This window comes from Aedes aegypti, chromosome 2, assembly GCF_002204515.2.
Source record: "Aedes aegypti strain LVP_AGWG chromosome 2, AaegL5.0 Primary Assembly, whole genome shotgun sequence".
NCBI classification, from domain to species: domain Eukaryota; kingdom Metazoa; phylum Arthropoda; class Insecta; order Diptera; family Culicidae; genus Aedes; species Aedes aegypti.
This window is the reverse complement of record NC_035108.1, coordinates 270,845,905-270,869,852: the sequence shown is the minus strand read 5'-3', so window position 1 is coordinate 270,869,852 and position 23,948 is coordinate 270,845,905. Positions and strand designations below refer to the sequence as shown.

Sequence of the window (23,948 nt, the reverse complement as noted above, 5' to 3'; positions counted from 1 at the left end):
CGTCATGAGCCTTTGGTGGCACATCGCATTCGGAGAGCCCGATGAATGTAAACATTCACTCTCTCGTTTGGTACGTGGCCCGAGAGCGTTCGCGAGCAGCAACTCTCACAGACTGCAACAGTATCCAGTCGTTCGGGTGGTTTCTGTTTTGCATAAAATTGGTACTAACTTTCATATTTAAAGATCATACAGCCTTTAACAACCTAATTATAATCTAATGAACCATTGAACACTCCTTTGGTTGCAAACATAGCACAGAAAATAAAAAAAATAATCGCCTCTGTTTCTTGATCAGAATGAGTGTGGGTCAGCGAATGTTACAAGTTTTGACACACAGTGATCGGCGTCAAACAGTGGGTGCTGTGTGTCTGTCTTGTTTTCATTCATGGTTCGCAATCTTCAACGAACGTTAAGTGTCATGCATGTTGTATGAATGCAGGCGGATAAATGGGCTGAAATTATGACTCGTGTGTCAATGATCGTTAAATTTTCCAAAGCCTGCCCCCAGGCTTGGAGCATGTTTAGAGGGGTTTTATCATTTACTACTATCCCCTCAATCTGATCAAAGTTGTAGCAGTATACGATAAACAGTCTCTCATAATGTGTAGCATGTTATGATAGTTACAGAGAGCGATACGTGAGAGATTCGCTCAATTTTTTCAAGTTTCAATACCTGATTTTATCTTTGATATTATAAGATCAAAATGGTATCTTGCAAGTTTATCGATTTACCAATAAATCAATATCAAAGTATGTTCTTACATTTCTGGACCATTATATATAAGTAAATAAGCGCCCAAATTCTAAATTTCTCTTGTTTTCACGTTTTTCACAAAGTTCCCTCAATGCGTTGAAACTTCACCCCTTTAATTTTTTTTTCCATTAAACAATTAGATTTTCTTTCCAAAACAGCATAAATTATCGAATGAACATTTAAATTACACGACATTATCAAGCCTCGAGATCAATAGGCTCCAAGGCAACATCTTACAAGTACTTTTTTTGGCACAGGCAAACGATTAAACAGAGTCATGTGACAGAGGTGGACAACGGTAATCTGCATTATAAATACCGTGATGAATCAAAATCCGGACGGTACCAATATCCGGACACTCTGATGATATTCATTAATGAGAGGCAAAATCTTGTATTAATATTAATATTTCAACTCACAGTTTTTGCTATGAACATAGCTGATCATTTTACATTCATTTGTAATCTAGTTATCATTGCCAAACAGTTAAAAATAACAAAAACGAAAAAGTTGCTCTTGGCAACCGTCATTTATTCGCGAGGCAAGTGATTTGGTGATAGCGTCGATGATCGCACACATAACGTTTAGTTAACGAAAACATTTGAAAAATACACCATTCGCGTAGTGAATTAAACAGAATTATCCATGAAGTGATGGTTTAAGTGTTTAGTTACACCATGATGCAGACATATGGAGTGAATCTACGTTGAAAACAGCTAAAAGATCAAGGAGAAAAGGCTGTCCGGGAATGGAGCCAAGTATTTTTATATCCGGACAGTGCAATTAAATCGTTAATTTACTGAGCTTGAGAACATAATATACAAGTGAAACTGATAGAAAACATTCAAAATTATCAATAAATGTGGAATGAGTAATGAAAAAAATTGTTGTGCGTAGATTTATACGAAAAAATAGAACTGTTCAGTGATTGTTGAAGCTCAAGCCACAGTCATCTCAGCTCAGGTAATAAAACTACAAATACTGTTAAAAATTCAAATGTTTTATCCATCACAGAATACGCACATGTTCCTCGGAGCACGATAAATCGAGTTGATTTCAAAAATTGCATTTTTTCTTTTAATAATTATATGTTTTGCAAGCTGTCCGGATTTTGATTCGTTAGTGTCCGGATTTATATACATGATTTGATGCAGGTGTCCGGATTTAAGGACAAGATAAGCTTCATTGTTTTAATTATTTCTATGGTTAAATCTTCAATTTTATTGAAAATATCATCATTTTCACTTAGTTTTAACATAAAAGTGTTCATTATGTAAAAATACTTTTAATAATTTTGTTTGAAACCTATTCAAAACGTATTTTAAACGTTTTTGTCGGCTTAAGTGTCCGGGTATTGATGCAGCACGGTACTAGCATTGCATTCAATGTAGAAATTGTAGGAAGCTATGTATACTCAAAAACATATTAATATTGAATCAGTGAATACCTGAGGCCTGTCAGTGATTGGCAGAAATTATATCTAATATTTTCCATCTTAATAGTTCAAGAACACCTCCTTTATCGAATCCGTTAACTTCCATGGAAACCCCATTTCTGCAACCGACCGATATCCCTTCTTGACACATCACGATATGGCACAAGAACTAATCAAATGGAGCACACCTTTTCTGTTTTCCGTTCCATGAATCCGTGTTTCTATCCTCGTCCGCCCTCAAACCGATAACCGATGGACAACAACCGTAGTGCTGGAGGTGGCGAACAAAGAGTACGGCAATTTCATTAACGTCCTCTCGAAAGCGGCCATCGATTGCCACTGGCGGAAACCGGAGTCCTGCATCGGAACGGCCACACTGCCCCATTATCTGGCGTATGACAGAAATCACAACGGTGCCGCTGTCTATCACGGAACGACGACGACGCAGACGACGATGAAGGCCGATGAGCTGTTCAACGCCAAACAGCAGTCCACGCCGCTCCGGAGGCCGTCCGAATTCACCAAACTGTTGATCCTGATGAGGAGATGCAACATTCAGCTGTACCGAGACTGGGTATGTAGTATTTGCTATTCTCATTCGACCGACCGTAGATATGTCCAGACCAGAGTGACGGTTCTGTGATTTCGCTTGGTGACTATAATTAAATGTTGTTGTTCGTTAGCTTGATATAGTGGCCCCCGGCTTCGATCATATTGGGTAGCGCTTGAAGGCACAATTTCAGAGTTGTATGCGAGGTATTGGATTCGGGTGAATTGTAAGATTCTTCTTTATGATTCCGTATTTTTTCAATTCTGATGAAGCATTTTAGAACGATATGTAACATCCCAGACAACCTGAATTCGCATAAGGCTATACGCATTATATCATACAAAGAGCTACATATTTGAAATCACTATCATATATATGAATGACACATGTATAGTTTTCATCGCATATAATGTTGTTTTTAGAACTTATAACGATGATCTCTGCAAACTCGTATAAGCATTCAAATAAACTCGTATTATGTATGAACCAAGTCGGAAGTGTTCCAGCAAAGCAATTTATTTTTATATACCAACAGGTGTGTAATAAATCGGACTATGTATAACTGAAATCACTCAAGGAGAGCAATTACAACTCCTTTTACGGATTGGGTTACTATAATAAAAAAGTAAACATTTCAAATCGGTTCATGTCTATTGCAAATCATTTTTATTTTTACTTTTGTAAACAAAATCGACCATTCTGAAGAAGATTTGAGATCCCTGTAATAAAAAAGCAAATAAAGAGAAAGATATTTAAACAGAAGGAGATTGATAAAAGCTCGAAAAAGTGGTGCTTACAGTCGATCATTGCAGAAATACAGGAAAAAGTGGCTACACGTTAAAAATATTGATGATGTACCTAGTGAAGTGCCAGGACTAGACAATTCACAAAATACCTTTTCTCAAGAGTTTCTGCAAGAAAATCATTTACCTGAGGAAGCACCCATCAATGGCGAAAGAGATGTGTCTACTGCGGCGGATTCAAATTCTATCGTACCTAACAAGAGTCGTAATAGTTTCTATTCTTGGTAAATACCCAACATAAATCATGAGAACTTTTTTTTTCTGCTGACAGTTCAAATCTGGTTGTTCATATCCGGAACTGTTCAAATGATTTTCACATCAAACAGGCGGCAGTGGCATCCCTTGTAGGAGTACTCAATACACGATTGGGTTTAAATTTACCAAGCGATGCTCGCACGATCATGAAAACTTCTAGAAACATACACATAGTTGAAATGTCGGGAAATGGAAAGTATTGGCACCAAGGTTTTGAAAACTGCTTACGAAAAGTTTTAGAGCAACTCGACCGGTCACTTTCGATCTCCCTCAACATAAACGTTGACATATGTCCTAATTTTTAAATATTGATATATTGGTTTGAATTGAAGCAGCAATAACTACAAGATACTGGTATTTAGCTTGAAAGGTTGCTGCTCATGCTTTGAGACTACAGAGTCCAGTGAAAATATAACATGTACATTGTGTACATTGTCTTCTAATGCATTTGATATTTCAATGGTTTCACAATAACTATTTTGTTATTTTCGTAGGAATACTGGCATTACTATGAGAATTTTGGGATTTCCATAGAAATTCAGTAATTTATAGCCATTCTAGAATTTTCATATGAATTCTTCATTCCGGTAGTGAGGTCCAAATAAAATTCTGGGATTTTTGGGGATATTTTGTGATTCGATTGAAAATGTATGGACTTTCGGGTATCTTTTGGAATTCTGTGAGAAACTCCTATCGAAATTGGTAATTGAGGAATCTATGATATTTCGATGGAACCTTGTCATCTGTTGTGAATCTATGTAATTCCAATGACAATACTATACTTCTAGAAAAAGTCCTTCCAATTTCGATAATCTTTGGCCGGGCAGTTTTGAGGGAATAAAAATCGCTAGTTTTTTATTCTTCCCGATCTTTCACAAGTATTCAATCACTACGGTTTTCTAGTCAATATGGCTCTGCTGAACTCAAAAAGACATTTTAAAGTTTAGCAAAGCCATCTTGACTTAAAAAACAGAGACATTCATTGCAAAGCTCAATAATCTGTTGGAAACACCCTTAGGATTTTTTTTTGCATTGACGATTTTTTACGAAGCCTTCAATGAAATACAAATGATATGTTTGGCAATATTTTTCCAGATTTTTGATCATGTTCGCTCCGTTTCATGAAAATAAATGATTTCCTTCTGTTCTGGGTGAAATTAAACATTGGGAAATACTACCACTTCAATAATTACAAAAATATGAAAAAGGACTCATGGATTTAACCAAGCAAATGAATTAAATATTGTGCTTATAGCCTCCTTGTGAATTTCTTGAAGAATACGTGTAAGTAGCCCTACTAGAATTTAGTTCATCCTCCTATACACCCTACCCTATTAACATAATCTCCCTGTGTCGTGACGTCTTTGAAGATAGTTTGGGTTCCCTGTATCTTTTTAAGTAGATGTTGAACTAACATTCCTTCCCTTCCCTCAGCGATTGTTAGGACGTGGCCAGGTGTACAATGTGATGCTTGTTTTGTTTATTTCTATTATGTAGAAAAAGACGTTAATCCTAGACGTTTTTTTTTGCGACACTACCCGATAGAGCTGAGCATTGTACAGCTACCCACGATTTGTACTGTGTAAGTAGCCCTAGTAAAATTTATCAGGCACATTTTAATCTTCTTTAATTTATCAGGCATATGTTAATCTTCGGGCGTATTATCAGTTATATTTGGGAATCACCGCCATGAGCTTACTGACGAATCAATCCGTGAAATTACATTAGGTACAGGGGATAGGCAACATGATTGAGATAGGAAATTTTTTACTGAAATTGAAATGCTTGTAAAAAATTGAAAAATTGATGAAAATGGATGCATCCACAAGCATTTGACGGCTTATTTGGTCTGTTTAATTTGAAATTCAAGATCTTTATTTGGCCAGCGTGGTACTAGACACATGAATGCCCATTACTCAAAGACGGCGCACTGTGTATTATTTTCTCGATTTCATGCGCTGTTTGAATAGCGCCCAAACCGTTGATTTTAGCGATATAGTTTGTTCGGAGAAGTTTCTTGATATATTAAAGCGCAACTTTTGACGAAAAAGTTTTGTGATCAATCCACCTAGCAGTGAGATAGAAAAACTATTTTTTAAAAAATATTTAAATAGACATATGATGTCTTCAGCAAAATTGTGGAATTGGCAATATGAATCAGAACGGTACTTTGTACGGAAATCCGAAAATTGGCACAGAATTCTTGTAGGTCAAAAACTAGAGCTTTTCCCCTATTCGCTCTATATTCGCATAACGGGCATGTTTCAATGCTATCCATTGTTTTGGCCGATATACCACATTCTTAGTGTTTGCATGTAGTGGTAAGAGGAAACAAAACAGAAATGTTCTTACTTCCACAACCGCATGATTTTATGACGGGAAAAGTGATGGTTTAAATTGGTCTCTTTTCTCTACACCAATATACATAAGGGATGGTTCAAATATTACGTAACGCACCAGGGGAGGGAGGGGGTCTTATATAATGTTACGGTCCATACAAAAATTTAAAATTAACCATACAAAAGCTGTTACGTGTGGGAGGTAGGGGGTCTAAAACTGACAAATTTTGCGTTACGTAATATTTGAATGAACCTTTATCTGTGGCAGAAGGAACGAAGAATTGGATTTCAATATTCCAACAGTAGAGCTGTCACTGGTTAAGACGCAAATGTGCAATTTTCTTCACCATATAACAAGCATCAAAATGTGGTAAAGGTCGTAGAACAAAAAACACCAAATTAAATAAATCTGATACAGAAAAGTACTCTCTGAAACATGGGGATTTTTTTTTATTATCGGACAATTTGGGCCGGAGGTTCTCCGATTTGCATGAAATTTTCACCAGAGGTAGAGCTCGTGGATATATGACCAAAAGTGAAATTCAAAAAAATTATAGTGGCCTATTTTCCCGGAAAACTCTAGATGAATTTTCACGATTTCTCTATATATCTCAAACTTTGAAAATTCATATCTCCTGAACTATGCATCGTAGAACAAAAGTTTTTTAGTGAAATCGAAAGGAAATTTTCTCAGCAATCTATTAAAAATATAAAAAGAAAAACATTTCTCGGAAAATTTTTCACCATGGAGAAAATTGTCGGTAAAATAGCAAAAAAACTATCGTCTGTATCATGAAAAATTTTCAAAAAAATATGTTTTGTTTCATCAATTTATACTCTAACTTTCGTCCATAGACGCCAAAGTGGTATCTTTTACCGTTTAGGCGACAGAACTGAAAAACCGATGACCACCCGCACTCTTCCATAGGAAAATGTGTTATATTGTGGGCCTCATAACCGTGCGCTAACAGCGGCAGAATTTACACGCATTGTAAGTGTAACACAGTAAACCATCCTTTCCTTTTCAGTCAGAAGAAGCTTTTCGTCACTCGGAGCACTCTTCTTTGGTCTGTTGGGTGTTTTGTATGTCCTTTATTCGTACCCTTACCATTGAGACCAACAGTCTTTAATTGAAAACTATCCTAACATTTAATAATATAGGTAATAGGAACTGACCCTCAGCAAGCGTGGGGAAATTCACTCACTTACTCGAACGCCACCGATGAAAAATAGCAAAAAATCTGCTGTTATCGAACATTTAGTGATAGCTGAACCGTCCTAAGCGGAGTGTAGCATGAAAGCGTCGAAACCGATTGTGTAAAAGCGACAATCGGAAGGAACGCGAAGAGTAGTGAATACCAATACACTTGTATCTGCGAGGCACGAGTTAATGCACTTTGCATCCATTCGCCGAATGCATTGAACTGACTGAGAGGATTCCTACTCACTGAATTGTTCCGTGGTGTGGACTGCCAGTCAGTGAACGCTCATCAGCACTCAAACCCGAATGCCATTCGAACGGAATCAGAATGTAAACAATCATTCCTGGACAAACATTTCAAAAGGGCACATCGACATTGGTAAACATTGGCTTTGCAAGCCGCTGTTGAACCCAATTCAACTCGATCACGCTCACCAATACCATTATCAGGAAGAGCTAACATCAATCTTTTTGATAGTGGGGTTAGTTTGCGTGGGCGGGCTAAAAAGGGCTCAACAGCAACGTTTCTGAAAAAGGCTCAAGACCTCTTGGGCCCTTTTCAAATGTTTGTCCTTTGTCCGAATTTTGGTATTGCATTCGACTGATCAGATGCCGTTTTTTTGTTTCGCTTAGTGCTCGCCGAAGAAGCAGAATGGGCACTGGAAATTGAAACGTTCGGCTTGGTTAAAAAATTGGCTTTCTCGCTCCCGACTATGCGTGGAAGCGAGTGAGGGAAACACAATAACTGAGTGAGTGTTTCCCATGCTTGACCCTCAGTATTATATAGTTGCCAAGCAAAAACGATATTTATGCATACATAAAGTGCTATTTGTAATTTTCTTGCTTTTTTTCAAATTTTGTTCAATTTATCAAATGATTAGATAATTAACTAAAAGCGCGCGAATAAATTTTCAGTTTTGTTTCCTATACAAAGTGATATATTTGATATAAATTCTGATTGTTCCTTGGAAGAATATAGTATTTGCATGTATATAATATCAATCAACTGTAAAACACTCAGGGACGCTATCTATTGTTCCATTGATGGCTGTTGTGGAATATTCCACTGCCAGTCAGCGTGCAGCCTCTACAGTTGGCGCCAACCCAACAGCGCGCCAAACTGTATTGAGAAGCGTACGCGCGTAATGAATAATTATTGTATGTTTTGTCTGGCCGTATCGTGCGCCTATATAAGGCGCACCCATTGAATTTGTAAGAATGTAGTTTCTTTCGTTTCTCCACCGAGTAGGCATGCTGCCTCTCAGTGGTAATAAATTTGTTAAAGTGAAGCCGTTCGCTTGATTTGCCGTCCGTTGTATCGTAAAAGAGACAACGTAGGAAAGACGTCCTGGCCGAAACAACATATTAACAATATATTCATAAGTTTTCAAAGAAAGTGGATCTTGAGATTTGATCCTTCAAACGTTACCATAATGATTGATTGTAACAAGAATTTCCCGTGCGGCTTTCATAGAGGCTGGTAGCTTTAATACTAAATAACGTTGCTGATGAAGGGCACACAAAACACCCTACTGACCAATGGAGAGTGATCCGATTGACGAAAAGCTTCTTCTGACTGGAAAGGAAAGGATGGTTTACTGTGTTACACTTACAATGCGTGTAAATTACTGCCGCCGTTAGCGCACGGTTGTAAGGCCCACAATAGAACACATTTTTCTATGGGAAGCGTGCGGGTGGTCATCGGTTTTTCACTTTTGTCGCCTAAATGGTAAAAGATACCACTTTGGCGTCTATGGACGAAAGTTAGAGTATGGATTGATGAAACAAAAAATATTTTTTTGAAAATTTTCCATGATACAGACGATAGTTTTTTTGCTATTTTCCCGACAATTTTCTCCATGGTGAAAAATTTTCCGAGAAATGTTTTTCTTTTTATATTTTTAATAGATTGCTGAGAAAATTTCCTTTCGATTTCACTAAAAAACTTTTGCTCTACGATGCATAGTTCAGGAGATATGAATTTTAAAAGTTTGAGGTATATAGAAAATCGTGAAAATTCATCTAGAGTTTTCCGGGAAAATAGGCCACTATAATTTTTTTGAATTTCACTTTTGGTCATATATCCACGAGCTCTACCTCTGGTGAAAATTTCATGCAAATCGGAGAACCTTCGGCCCAAACCTGTCCGATAATTTAAAAAAATGCCCACATTTCATTTTATTTTTGAATGTTACTTGAGGTTTCCATTTCCATTCGTTCATTTATTTACATCGTGTATCAGCCCAAAAACCGGGCAAAAACAACTTACTTTTCTTACGTGGTCTCATATTAGCATTAGTGGTGCAGAGAAGTGCAATTATATCTTTGCATTAGAATGGCCCGCTAATTCGCCTTTTCTGGCAATATAATAGCATTATATATGTATATAAAGCTGTTATGCATCAAATGCCTATCAGCCATATACTGCATATAATGACGTTACCGCATTATCGCACTTACAGGTTACTTGGGGAGTCACCTCTGAGATTATCTATATAAAACAGAAGCATACTGTAGGAGTTTTGGAATTGCGATAATTTTTCGGAAATTTTCAAAAGCATGCTAGGATGCTGGTAGACGTTCTCTGGTTGTTAAAATTAATAGAGTTATAAAGTATATTAAAAGTTATGGGATTCCGGTGTAAATTTTTGGTATTTAGGATATCAGCAAAAATTTTCAATATTTCAGTAGAAATTTTGGAGATGCATAGGGAATACTTTAATTTCAGCGAAGTAATTTTAGTTCCAATAAAAATTTAAACATTTCCACCTGAACTCCAAGACTTCCACCAAATGATTTTTTATTTAAAATATATAGCTGTCACAAAACAGCTTAACTTTCTGAAAATAGCAGAATTTTATCACGCTTCAATTATGTTTGCTGTAGTAAATAATTAAAATTATTTCAACCTATACCTACAATGACACTTCGATGCACAGCTCATCCCAATGTAAAATTTTCCAAGGGTGATCCAGAAACGATTTCCCCATTAAACGCGTTCTAAAAATCAAATCTCATGAAAAGCAATAAAAATGTTCAAAACATGGATTCTGATTCGGTTTCCCGATAGCCCTCTGACCCTATTGTCAGTTCTCATCACAATGGAAGATTTCCAATTAAATATAAGGATATTCATAGGAATTTCAGAAATTACAAGATACCGATAGTATTTCTATAAGAATACCAAAGAATCGTAGCCAACCAATAGAATTTATAAACTAAAGTATATTTAACTTTTTTTTAACTGTAGGTAGATCTAGGGATGCAAGCGGGTACCACCGTTGGTTTGATCACATTTAATCTGAACACTTCTTATTTTACCGCCCGCTAATTTGCACTTCGTTCAGATTAAAAATGGTTCAAACGTCATTTAGCTCATGGAACAGAGTAAAGTAAAATGGAACGCTGTGAAATGGAACGCAGAATCAAAACAAAACAGCCAAAAGGATAACCAGAAGTATGATGTTTTGTTGATCGTAGGGTGACTAGAAGTTCAAAATAAAAATGAACCCCGATGGTTTGCATGAGGTACCGTTCAATCAAATTAGCGGGGGTGCACGGTACCAATATTTTAGGAGTCTTACCGAAATACCAAGAATACCCCCGACATACATTGAATTTCGCATTTTAACTTTTTACGTCATAAGTGACTAATTCCGGGATGGTATTCGATCCCAGGTCCTCGGCGTGAGATGCGTGAGTTCTAACCACAACACCAGGCCCGTCCTCTATATTCCACATTTATGATAGGAAATCTAGTAAGCTTTTTGTACCATATTTTCATCAGAATCTTAGTAACCCTGCTGGATTCTCAGGAATACTACTCGTAATTATATGATTGCATCAATTGCATTAACACGTTTAACTTCATCTCTTTTCAGACTGTAACCCACCTTAAACTGTTCGTCCACGTGGTTTGCGCTATAGTGGTAGGACTTCTCTTTGGCGATTCTGGCATGAATGGAACGAAAAGTGTTTCCAACATTGCGTCGTTTTTGGTGCATATACTTTATCTGTGGTACACAACACTGATGCCGGGGGTACTGAAATGTAAGAAATTGTAGTGATTACAGAATGAGGTGGCATTACTAATGGTTTGCACGTTTTGCAGTTCCGTCCGAAATGAAGATACTGAGGAAAGAGTCGTTCAACAATTGGTACAAAATTCGAACATATTTTTTCGCAACGATGCTCACTTCATTACCAGTACAGGTAAGAGTCCAAAGCACAGTGCAACATTCTCGAGGTACAGACCTATACTAGTAAATCCCTATTTGGGCTTTGAAAGATAAGTTCTAAATTTGAAGTTATGCCCTTTTAATTGTTTTGCTTGATTTTTCCCTAATACGGCTACATTTCACAAACTATTGGGAAATTGTTAAGGCACCCTTCGGACCAAATTGTTTCCACACAAAAATGCACCAGTTTTGTGAACGTATCAAGGTGGTATTCTCAATTTTCGTAGTGTTTTGGTACAAAAATCTCCGAAAAAAATCCACTACATGGTGACTAAAGATATGCCTCTTGGTGTCAAGAAAATCTCGTTCAAAGGTAATTGAGAAATTCCCAATAGTTTGAAAGCTATAGTGGTACTACTTAAGTAAACCAAGCTGAAAAATTGATAAGTGTGTAACTTCGAGTTTCGAACTAATCTTTCGAATCAAAAATAAGGAATTGCTAGCACGAGTGTATATTTTAAATATCTGTAGTCACAATTTTGTTCACATTCTGTGTGTTGCACTGTGTAGTTAATTGTCCATCAAAAAACCAGTCATAAACCAAGACCCATTCATTGCAGATTTTCTTTTCGATAGTCTACAGCACGATAGTGTTCACTTTAACTTCGCAGCCATTGGAATACGATCGGTTCATGATGTTCCTGGCGGTCCTGGTGCTGACGACCATTGTTGCCGACGGTTACGGTTTATTTCTAGGAACGTTCCTGAATCAAATTGTAAGAGCGAGCGTCAGGCAGCGAATTTCGAGGTTCTATTAGGTTCCATTTAACGTTCTCGTTACCATTTTTGCCCCACAGAACGGAACCTTCATCGGAGCCATCACCACGTGCTACATGGTGGTGTTTTGCGGTTTTCTCATTATGTTCAGTCACATGTCCGAGCTGATGAAGGCGTTTAGCTATCTGTCAACGTTGCGGTACGGCCTGGAAGCGCTGGTGCTCGCCATGTACGACAACGGTCGGACCAATATGGTTTGCCCGGAAGAGGAACTATATTGTCACTATGTGTGAGTATGATGCGAGATATAATATACGGTTTTTTTGTGCAAATTGTAAGGAATTTGATAGCAGTGAAGTCTTCAATTGGGCGCATTTTTGGCCAAGCGGCGCGATGAAGAAGCTACAATTTTGTTGAGAAAAGAGACTATTCTGAACTGGGTTCAGGGATAAAATATCAAAAAAAAGCCGAATGCCAAGAGAATTCAAAAACATCCAAAGGGACCTAACGGCGAAAGGACAAAACGTCAAAAGCAGTACAATTTCGCTGACAAATTCGTTTGGCAGTGAGTTATTTTCTCTTTCGGAAGATAATCATTCTCATAAGAAATTCATGCAATTCTCTCTTGTCGACGTTTTGTTCTTTGAAGTTTTGTCACCCAATCGAAATTCCGGTTTTTTTTCGAAAAAGGCCCTTGAGTCCAGAATAGTCAAATTTCAAAAAAAAAAAAATGTTCATTGTCAATAACAGGATTTCATATATGAGAATTGGTTCAAAAATTGATTTTTGAGAGCGTTCAAAGCCATTGGCCATTTTGACCCCTAATTCATAAGGTTCAACCTTTTTTGCAGCGTTATCCTATTGGTCACTGAAAGTTTCTTGTGATACGGATATAGTCGTTTTCAAACGTTGGGGGTTCCTATAGTTTAACCCTGAACATTTTGTATAAACCTGGCTATTCTGGACCCAAGAGCACATGGAGTTTTTTTTTCAGAATCGATGCGCATCATATGTGAATTTCAAACGCGTGTATGATGTGACGACTCAAAACCTATATGACGCCATGCCGTAGACCACACCTTTTTGAACCGCGGGTTTAATCTCAGATACAAAAATGTGTGGTGGACAAATTTTATAATTTAATTTATTATGAAAGGCGTTTACGTTAAACCAGACAACGATTTTTAAAATTAGCAACAAGGAGATTATTGTTATTGAGCTCTCTGCTCAAAACCCTTCTCAATATTGTATGATAATCTTACTCGGGCTCTATTGGAATTATACATAGAATTATGTAAAATGTAGCCCTAGAATCTTTGATAAATCTAGCCATGGAATCTGTGAGAATGATATTCTGAATTTTGCAAGAATTGTACTCAGAAATTTGAGACAGATCCGCATATGTTCTGTAAGAACTTCATCTGGTATTATATGAAAATCCTGCTCAAGATTTAGCAAAAATCATTTCCAGATATTTTTCAAAATCATTCCATGTAAATTTAGCGTGACATCATGCATATTAAGGGAATGCCAGATTTGTCGCAAATTTACACAATACATCGTGTAAAATTACGTGATCATCATACAAACTTCCGCTCCACATCGCGTTATTCAACATGAACTCAAGCAGATTACGTGACAATTCACATAAATTTTCATAATGTTGATGAAGTTTTACATGATAAGTAATGTAAATTTACGACAAATCTGGCATTACCTGTATGTCACTGATTAGATGCTGAATTTTACATTGTATGTTTTTCATAAGAATAATAAAGGAGAATCTCGTCTGATTCTAGAACAAGATTAAATGCAAAATGCTACTCTGGAACCAGTATGAATACTGTCTACACTGTTAAAAATAATGTGAAATTTATTTATGCGATGCAAACATGAAGTAATGTAAATTTGAGTCTGATATCATGTAACAATGTGTAACATGTCACGTAGAGTCTCTGTATCCTGCTGAATTACAATCTAGTAGGAACTTAATGAAATTCCTTCAATATGATAGTAGGATTGGAACTTCATGAGATTCCTTCAGTGTTTCTCCAAGAATTCTTATCCAGATTGCTCATACAAAATTTTTAAGGATGGCTCAATGAATTCCTTCTAATATTATCTAAAGAGTCAGAAGATTTTCAAGGTTTCCACCAGGAATACCTGTAGCAATTCATCAGGGATTTCTTAAAGCATTCATCGTTTAAGAATTTTCACGATGTTTTCCATAAATTCCTGTTTTGGTTCCTTTTTTAATATTTCCAGGCATTTTTTTTATCAAAAAATCCTCCAAAAACAATTTCCACCGATTTTATTAATTTTCAGATAATCCCCAATTGATTCCTCCTAGGATGTATCTAATAAAATTCTTTGGAATATCTTCCCTGATTTAGCGCATAGTTTCCTGAATATTTGTCTAGCATAGCATAGCATAGCTTTAACGACTGTACAAATCGTGGGTGGCTGTACAATGCTCAACTCTATTGGTTTTGAGAAATCTATATGTAGTGTTGCAAAAAAAATGTTTGGGATGAACGTCTTTTTCTACATAATAGAAACACAAAAAAAAACAAGCATAATATTGTACACCTGGCCACGTCGTCACAATTGCTATAGGGGAAGGAAAGGAATGTTTTTTTTTCTTTTTTCTGTTCGGGATGAACCACTTTGACCAGTTTTCTTTGATCTTTTGTGGTATACCCGTATCCTTTGTGTAGTGTATGTCGTTCTTCTCCATTATTATTGAAAAATAATGAAGTAGTCGTTTTTCATACAATTATCTTTAACAATTTGCATAGAGCTCTTTAGAAAAAGATACCGATATGTATACCTTTTGAAGAAAACAGTTTGTCAGTTTGAGAGTTTAATCTCAAAAGTGCGCCCCTTAATCATGTTCGGCCACTATGCTGGTTGAACGATACCGATTTTGACCATGCATCGGTACTCTAGCGTATCAAATTATTGGTTCTACTAATAAGGTTCAAAGTCGTTTTTTGTAACTGTGAACAGGTTTCATCGCATTAGACATTTAGATTACTTTGAAAAAGAAGCTTATTTTAGAATGTAGGAGGTCTGTTACTCCACTGATTCGGAATCGTTTACCTCCTAGATATCCAAAAATAAGCACTTGAACTCGGAAAGAACATGTCTTGTGAATTGAAACCAACTTCAGATGCTGATTGAGTCATTTTTTTCACTCCGACCTACTCATCTTCTAGGAGGGTCTTAGTGACTTGTTACTCTCTTATACTCTTCCGACCATAACTTATCAGTATTAACAAGAACAGATACAATAAGAGCACAATATAGTAGATCTTACCTCGTAACGCACCTCGAAAAGGTGATCTACCTGCTTACGGGGAGAAAGGAATGTTAGTTCACCGTCTACTTAGGAAGATACAGAGAACCCACACTATCTTCATAGACGTCACGGGATAGGGAAAATGTGTTAGTAGGGTAGGGTGTATCTAAGGATCAGCTCAATTCAACAATTTAGAGCATTTTTGGTAATGGAAATAAGATTATGTATTGATTTTCGATTTACCTGATCACTTCTGAAAGAGAGCTTGTTTTTAGTACAACAGAAATAAAATACTAAAGTCAACGATGCTTGATTCTTCAAGACTAAGCTTTCCCAAGCAAAAACGCGTAACACGATTAATCCTGATTCTTCTGCCCACCCCCGCAAGGACTGATGACACTACCGAAGGATCATTTACTACACAGAATCCTGAATATTTGTCTACAGTAGACGGATTCCATGTCAAATCGGTCAGTCACAGAACTCGACCATCTTCGATTTGGATTAAATTTTGCACATGTTTTTGGTATGGTAGAATAAGTGTTTTCCATAGAAAAATTGATCATTTTGACTCAAGCGTAACTTTTAAAAATGGCCTATAAATATTTGCATGCAACTTATTTGAAAAATTCTAACTCCGAAACTGTTGATTTTAGAGAAAAATGTTCTATGAAGAAGTTGTAGTGAACCGTTTGGACTATAAGAAAAAAATATACACTGGAAAAATATTTCATTTATTTTCATACAAAATTCAAATATTAAACTTAAATTTTAAATTACACAAAAACCCCATTTTTAATATTTTTTAAATTTTCACCATATAATCTTGATAGTAAAAACAGGTTTGGGACAAAGTTTCATGATGGAGAAATTTTTAATAAAAAAGTTTTTCTAAGAACAACTTTTGGACGATTTTCAAAATTTTGATTTTTTGTCAAAATAAATACGTTCTGATGATACAGTAAGCATCTTGAAATGATTCTAAGCCATAATGATTATATAAATAATTTTCGAATTATTTCGAGTTTAATGCAAAAAATATTGTTTAAATATTAAAATAGGCCATTTTCATTAGTTATTCGCGTTTCTCCATTAATAATAATTCGTTTTCGAGAGTAAAGACCATATTTCTTTACATTTACTTATTTTCCTTGATGGAGAATCACGAATAACTAATGAAAATGGCCTATTTTAATATTTAAATAATATTTTTTGCATTAAACTCGATATAATTCACAAATGGCTACTTCTAGAGAAATTATTCATATAATCATTATGGCTTAGAATCAATTCAAGTTGCTTACTGTATCATTAGAACGTATTTATTTGACAAAATATCAAAATTTTGAAAATCGTCCAAAAGTTGTTCTTAGAAAAACTTTTTTATTAAAAATTTCTCCATCATGAAACTTTGTCCCAAAACTCTTTTAACTATCAAGATTATATGGTGAAAATTAAAAAATATTAAAAATGGGGTTTTTGTGTAATTTAAAATTTAAGTTTTAATTTTGAATTTTTTATGAAAATTAATAAAATATTTTTTCAGTGTATATTTTTTTCTTATAGTCCAAACGGTTCACTACAACTTCTTCATAGAACATTTTTCTCTAAAATCAACAGTTTCGGAGTTAGAATTTTTCAAATAAGTTGCATGCAAAAATTCATAGGCCATTTTCAAAAGTTCCACTTGAGTCAAAATGATCAGTTTCTCTATGGAAAACACTTACTCTACCATACCAAAAGCATGTGCAAAATTTAATCCAAATCGAAGACTATCGAGCACGATTTTTATTTTTTTCGACTCATTCTGCATGGAATTTGTCAGCATTAAAATAAACTCTCCAGGGATAGATATATAGATTTTTCCAGAGATTGTTATAAGAATCGCTTTTGTAGTTTCTTAAGGGATTCTTTTGAATTTATCTGAGGAAACTTCTTCTGAGATTCCTTAAAGGATTCTCAGGAAGGATAAGTGAGGGAATTTCTGAAAAAAAAATCACCAAGAGATATCTCCTGAAGAATTCATGAACTATGGAAAAGCTCTTTCCGGAGAAACTCCCAAAGCTGCTGAAAGTATCCTTTCGAGAATTGTCGGTAAAAATCCTGGTATAACCTCAGAACAAAGTCCTGGAAGAATCACAGGAAAAATACAAGGAGGATAATCCGAAGGATTCAAGAGAAATAACTGGAAGAATTCCTAGTAGAGTCTGTTGAAGGAATCCTTGAGTAATGTCTAGTCCCTGGTGGAATTTGTAAAAGGTTTCTGAAGAAAAAGAGAATTCTTAAAGGAATATCAGGACAAATCTTTGAAGGAATCTTTGGAAAAAATCCTGAAAGAATCCCAGAAGAAATAATGGGATCAAACTCTGGAGAAATCTCTGGAGCAAACCCGGGACTTAAAGGATTTACTAGAGGAACGCTTGAAATAAATTCAATACTTGCAGCCATTCCTGGATGAATGCAGGGAAGAGTCCCAGGAGGAGTTCCTAGAGAAATTGAAGCTGTGAATTCTAAACCTTAGTAAGGACCTTGGGTCTTTTTCGACCCATTTCAAAATTCAAATCAATGTAACTTTTGATTGAAATAACCTAGCAATTTGAAACTTCCTTTTTTTTGTGGGAAATTTTGTTTTTGTGGAAACAAAAGTTCTGAATGACCCCTAGGGGAGCTGCCATAAAAAAAGTTACAAATTGTGACTTAGGGTCGTTTTCGACCCGAAAATTAAAACAGCTCGCTAAAATCAGAGTGTTGACCGAATTTAGTTCTGTTGGGCTTAAATGAAGGGCACACATGTCTAGTTTCAGAAACCCTCCCGGAGATCCGGATTTGGTCACTGTGGCCAGCGGGAACCTGCTACATCTGAAAAAAGTCCCTTTAGAGACCCTTACTTTGACGACCTGTAGTTTCGTAACTATACAAGTAATCTGAACCGTCCTCATATTGTTGAATAGGCATTCACGTGGACTGTGAATAGAGATTCTCAAATCACTTAGTTATTCATACCCGGTTCCGGAAACCCGGAACATCCGAAAAGTAAGTTTTCATCGCAGTTCTGTATATGTAATTCACATCGGTTCTATTCGGTTGATGGATATTTTGGCATAATTTTTTTTTCTGTAATAAGGAACGGTGCATATTCCCTGAAAAATTCGGTCCAGTATGGTCCATGCGTAACCGGTTCCTGGAGTCCCGGGAGGTGGCCAATCTGGACAATTCGATGAAATCACTCAGATTTATACCCCAAAACTAAATGAATTGTGTCTAATTCTTTACGATCTTTTATGTTTGGATGTATTTTGCCAAAAGAATGAATGGATGGTTATTCTGGTCCTTTTGGAGCACCGGAATGGCCACCGGGAAACCCGTACTATGGGACCACAAAGTTTTGGCACCAAAACTAGACATGCGACGGCTCAATCTTCATGATTTTGATTTTTTTTTTAAAGAAATCCCTGGAAATATTACCGGAGGCTTTTCTACTGGAATATATGGATAAACTTCTGGAGGTTTCTTTGAAGAAATTCTTAAAAGAGGAATTCTCGGAGGGTTTTTCAAAAGAATGCCGAGAATAATTTCGGAATAATTTTGAGGAAATTTCTGGAATATTCTCAATAGTTTAAAATACTTCCCTGGAGGAAATCTCTACACAAATTTTCAAAAGCGTCCAATGTGAAATTCCTGAAGAATAACTGGGAAAATGCTAAGCAATTAAAAAAAATATGTACAGCTCATATCGCATATTAGATGAATAGTCAGACAATAAATCTGATAAACTACATTACATACTACATACAGGTCCATGTATAACCTCAAAGTACTGTTACGCGATTACAATCACCAATGAGATAAATCAACTTTTTTTTTCTCTAGAACAATCTCACAGATTTCAGTAAGTTTAATAAAAGTGTTTATCATCTGATGGCCTGATGGCTTTTCGAAAAATGTCGAATGTGACAAATTTGCAGTTATGGGCAGTAAAGTTCTTGCTTAAATTAATGATTTTTTCATGCCTCTTTGTTGAGACTCTCTATAGAACCTTCGAAATAGAATTCAGTACATCCAATCACTTATCATTATTGGTGAGAGTTATAGAGAAATCCTATAAAGAATTCCAGGAAGATTTCCCAAGACGAATTAAAACCAAATAAAAAAGAAGGAGAATTATCGGAAAAAATCTGGGAGAATTTCTAAAAAAATCTCCGGGGGAATATATGGAAGAAAAATTTAAGCAAAACCTAGAGTAATATCTGGACATTTTTTGAAAGAATTTCCAAAGCAAGTTTTGGAGAAATTCTCTATGAAATTCTTGGAGAATCTTTGGTGGAATTATAAGCGTAATTCCTGATGGATTCTCCGGTGCGATTTCTGATGAAACTCCTGGAGAAATTGCTGGAGGAATCCTGGAAGGAATTTCTGGATAATTTTTGGAGGTAAAGCTAAAGCTCTATCATAAGTGGCTCTAAGAATCCGATAGTAGTAATAAGTTAACCACCACTTTACTTCTTGATTAAATATCATAATTTATATACCTTTTTTCGACAGACTTTTTATCTTGGGCATCTTTTCCCATAAGATCTGAAGGTTAATATGTTGTTCTATTGTCGGCATCTCAAAATAAGCCACAGTTATTTCAATGATTGTGACAGTTTATAAGTTTATACGTGTTTTGATGGAAAAAAACAGTGATTTTTTTCAATATTAGATTTCGAGAATAGTCAAATGTTGCCAAGGACAAAAATTATGCTATGTGTAAAATGGTGTGAAAGGGTCCATGAAATATGTCGGAATGGCCTGATCGGCTGTTGAAAAAAGCAAAAATATACTATTTCAGCTTGTTTGGCAATTTATTTGCTCAATTTGCCCAGATTACAAACTTCATTTGTTAATACTTATCAACAAAGTTCATAATATTTTAATACTAAAAAGTAATGGTTTAGAAAATTGGTGTATTGTGTTTTGTAAGGAAACTTCAAGCATGCTTAAAAGTCGATTTCATCTAAACTTTATTGTGCAATTAAAACCAAATTATCCCAGCCAACACATTTGTTCGCATAACTGGGTCTACGACCCAATAAAGTGATTTGACGTTTACTATTAATTCGTGTATGACTGTGTGTTGCAGTTTATGTGACTTTATTTAAAAAAAAAACAATGAAAACAAAAAAAAACTTCAGACAAGCCTCATGAGGCTCAACCTCAACCTTTGACCTATGGATTACTAATCAGATATGCCACCGCTTTGCCGTTCAGTCGATGTTGCAGGATCTCGTCTTTTAGCAAATATAAATGCAGTTTTGTAGACCATCGTGACCGAACTGACCGACATTTTCATTTGGCAAATAAATAAGCTAGTGCAACACTGAAGGCTTCATGTTTTTATCGAACTAACACTTGCAGTTGAAACAAAGTGAAGCTTATTGGAGACATTGTACGGAAATACTTATGTAAAGAGTTGTCATTTTGTTTCTGTTGAACAGTGATGTTATTTAAACGGTTAGTCAGTTTACGAATACCACTTTTTTGGACGTGTTCAGATGAACTCATATGTAATCTCACATTGAAGACTATAGTAGAGTCACACTAAGCGAAGTAGAAATCACAATGAAATGATAGTTTGAAGTTACATATTTGGTCAGAATTAATTGGAATTTCATAAGGTGCACATTCAAGCCAGACTAAATTTACGGCTTCGTTAACGATTTCAATCAATTAAATTTTGCATCATGTCCAATTCCAACGAAACCCGCGAATTTGTATAATATTAAATTAAAATCCTTTCATGATCTCTGTTTTTTTGGGATATCTTGAATAAATGCCAAAGTCACATTTTGAAAGCTTGGTGGAATAAATCATTGAAAATTTTGATAAATCATACTTCAAATTTCATGTGAAACACTACAAAACTAATATTTTATACAACTTTGGTAACCTGTAGCTATAAATTTTGACGTGCTAGAACATTTCTGAAAAAAAAAATGGCAATCAAATTTAGAAAATCCAAATGTACTAGAGACATATGATTTAGCCCTTCTTCTTCTTCTTCTTTCTGGCGTTACGTCTCCACTGGGACAGAGCCTGCTTCTCAGCTTAGTGTTCTTATGAGCACTTCCACAGTTATTAACTGAGAGCTTACTATGCCAATGACCATTTTTGCATGCGTATATCGTGTGGCAGGTACGAAGATACTCTATGCCCTGGGAAGTCGAGAAAATTTCCAACCCGAAAAGATCCTCGACCGGTGGGATTCGAACCCACGACCCTCAGCTTGGTCTTGCTGAATAGTTGCGCGTTTACCGCTACGGCTATCTGGCCCCCCAATGATTTAGCCTTTAAGCCACGCAAATATGTAATTTATGTTACTCTTTGTTATATTCATGATTCATGATTCATATCTTTCATTTAAAGCTAAAAGAATAAAAAAAAACTGTTCAAAAACGATTTTTTAAAGGAATTTCAAATTAATGAACAAATTTTGTCCTTAATCCATAATGTGTAATTTATTTTGAAGCATCAATAAGGTTAAACGTATCTTTATATTGCCATGCTTTTTTCTTCGCTTACAGCCAATTTAATTACATTTTTTTTCTTTTTACAGGAAAGCGTCCACCATTTTGAAGGATCTCGGTATGACGCCCCAGAACTACATATTCAACGTGGTTATGCTGGCGGTGCAGTTTGTAGCTATCAAAGTTGTAGGTTTTTGGTCTCTTAAACGAAAGCTACGTTGCAACTGACAGCGCTGAGGAGAGTTAAAGCTAAGTTCTTGCCAAACACAACTAGTATAAGGTGACATTTTTTGTACAGATTTTTTAGTGTAATTGTAAGACTATAGGTATTGGCCGTTGAAAAGCTGGGAAAGAGGCAGTAGTACACAAGTAGTGATGTATTTCAGTGAGCAGTTGCTGGTGAGCTTTTTATCGAGGGACTTTCCACAAAGAATTTAATTTTAGTCAAAACATGAAACAGTACAAGGAAAAGCGTTGTGACAAATGGAAAACAAGTGCACTTACTTATTTTTTTAGTAAATTATGAATAGCTTTAAGCTGAGAATGTGATAATGGCAGTTGAATGTACTTTACAAGCCTTAAATATACAAAATTATTTTTGCACAAATTTTCTGGAAAAATCAATTTAAAAGAGTCCGAAATTCAAAAGTAATGAGAAATCAATCTAGATTATTTCTTATTGTCACATGATCATCATCATCATCAGTTCTCCATGACACAAGGTCAGTATAATTCCCCATCACAAAACTTGCCACATAATCCTTCTTCTATCTAGTATTCTTTCACTGCTGTGTAAGCTAGGATCAAGACAAACTACTAGAAAAGAAGGAAAAAAATCAAAAGAGTAAAATCTCCTATTTCCGAAGAAAAGTTCATAATATTAATTTCAACTCTGGCTTTGCATTCATTCTTTTTTGATTCGAAGGGAATTGCCATCCAACCTGGCAGGCAGAAGCTTGCCCATAACGTACGACATAAGAGAGGCATGGAAGATGATGATCCTATCAAGCTGAGCCATACGTCAATCAGACCACGCCACATACATAGAGTGGCTTCCGCTGTCGGTTCAAAAAACCACACTTTCCAAAACCCGGAGGCAAGTGAATGGCTGCATTAGTGAATCCAGGAAGAAATCCCATTCGAGAGTTGTGCAGTTGTGACTCTTCTGCCGCCAAAGTCAATGCATTGAGTCGCTTTGCTGGGAATTAGATCGGGATCAGACCAAGGGCGAACAGCGAAGTTCGCAAATCCTTTCGCCACTACTGAGCCGTTTGGATGCCACCTAAGCGTTCTGCTGTAATAATTCAAGGAAGGTGATGGTTTCCAAATAGGTGTACCGGTTATTTGAGTTTGAGAGCACTGGTTAAAAAATGCTAAAATTTGAAAACTATTCGTTCTAACATTGTAGTGTCCAACTCAAATCATGTTTTTACAAAATTACTAGGTACAAAAACTTTTTGTAATGTAAAGCCATTGACGCTAACACAGGCAGAGTTGGAAAACCCGGCATTTTAGTATAATCTTTCAAAATTATCTGTCATATCGTACAGTTCAGGTTAATTATCAGAACACCAAGTCTGAAAGACTTCTTTCCTGGTCTCCGTCAAGGCAGCATTTTGGGACCATATTGGAAGTAGTGGTACAAATGGGCATTTTCTCGAAGGCGACGATATAAGCTAATCGTATACCGTTTTCGTTTGTCAGTCGGTGGGTGCTGAACTTTTTAAGCGATCCCTGAGAAATTGAGAAGATTTCCATTGCGAAAAGAGCCTGGACCGGTGGGATTCGAATCTACGACCCTCAGCTTAGTCTAGCTGAATAGCAGCGCGTTTACCACTACGGCTGTCTG

The 23,948-nt window shown here is 36.0% G+C and overlaps 1 protein-coding gene across 3 annotated transcripts in view; it reads left to right on the top strand.

The window, feature by feature from the left end:
* The window catches only part of LOC5577780 (ATP-binding cassette sub-family G member 1), a 180,668-nt gene extending 157,962 nt beyond the window's left edge, over positions 1 to 22,706 (top strand). For 2 of the 3 annotated variants that reach the window (XM_021845072.1, XM_021845070.1), the window contains 6 exons: positions 2,459 to 2,763; positions 11,219 to 11,387; positions 11,449 to 11,549; positions 12,136 to 12,291; positions 12,373 to 12,581; positions 22,189 to 22,549. In XM_021845072.1, the coding sequence (XP_021700764.1) occupies positions 2,459 to 2,763; positions 11,219 to 11,387; positions 11,449 to 11,549; positions 12,136 to 12,291; positions 12,373 to 12,581; positions 22,189 to 22,327 (1,079 nt within the window). In that variant the 3' untranslated portion in view covers positions 22,328 to 22,549. Of the gene's footprint in view, positions 1 to 2,458; positions 2,764 to 11,218; positions 11,388 to 11,448; positions 11,550 to 12,135; positions 12,292 to 12,372; positions 12,582 to 22,188 lie in introns of all 3 variants that reach the window. The other variant, XM_021845071.1, reaches the window with a different exon arrangement.
* Positions 22,707 to 23,948: the final 1,242 nt, after the last annotated feature.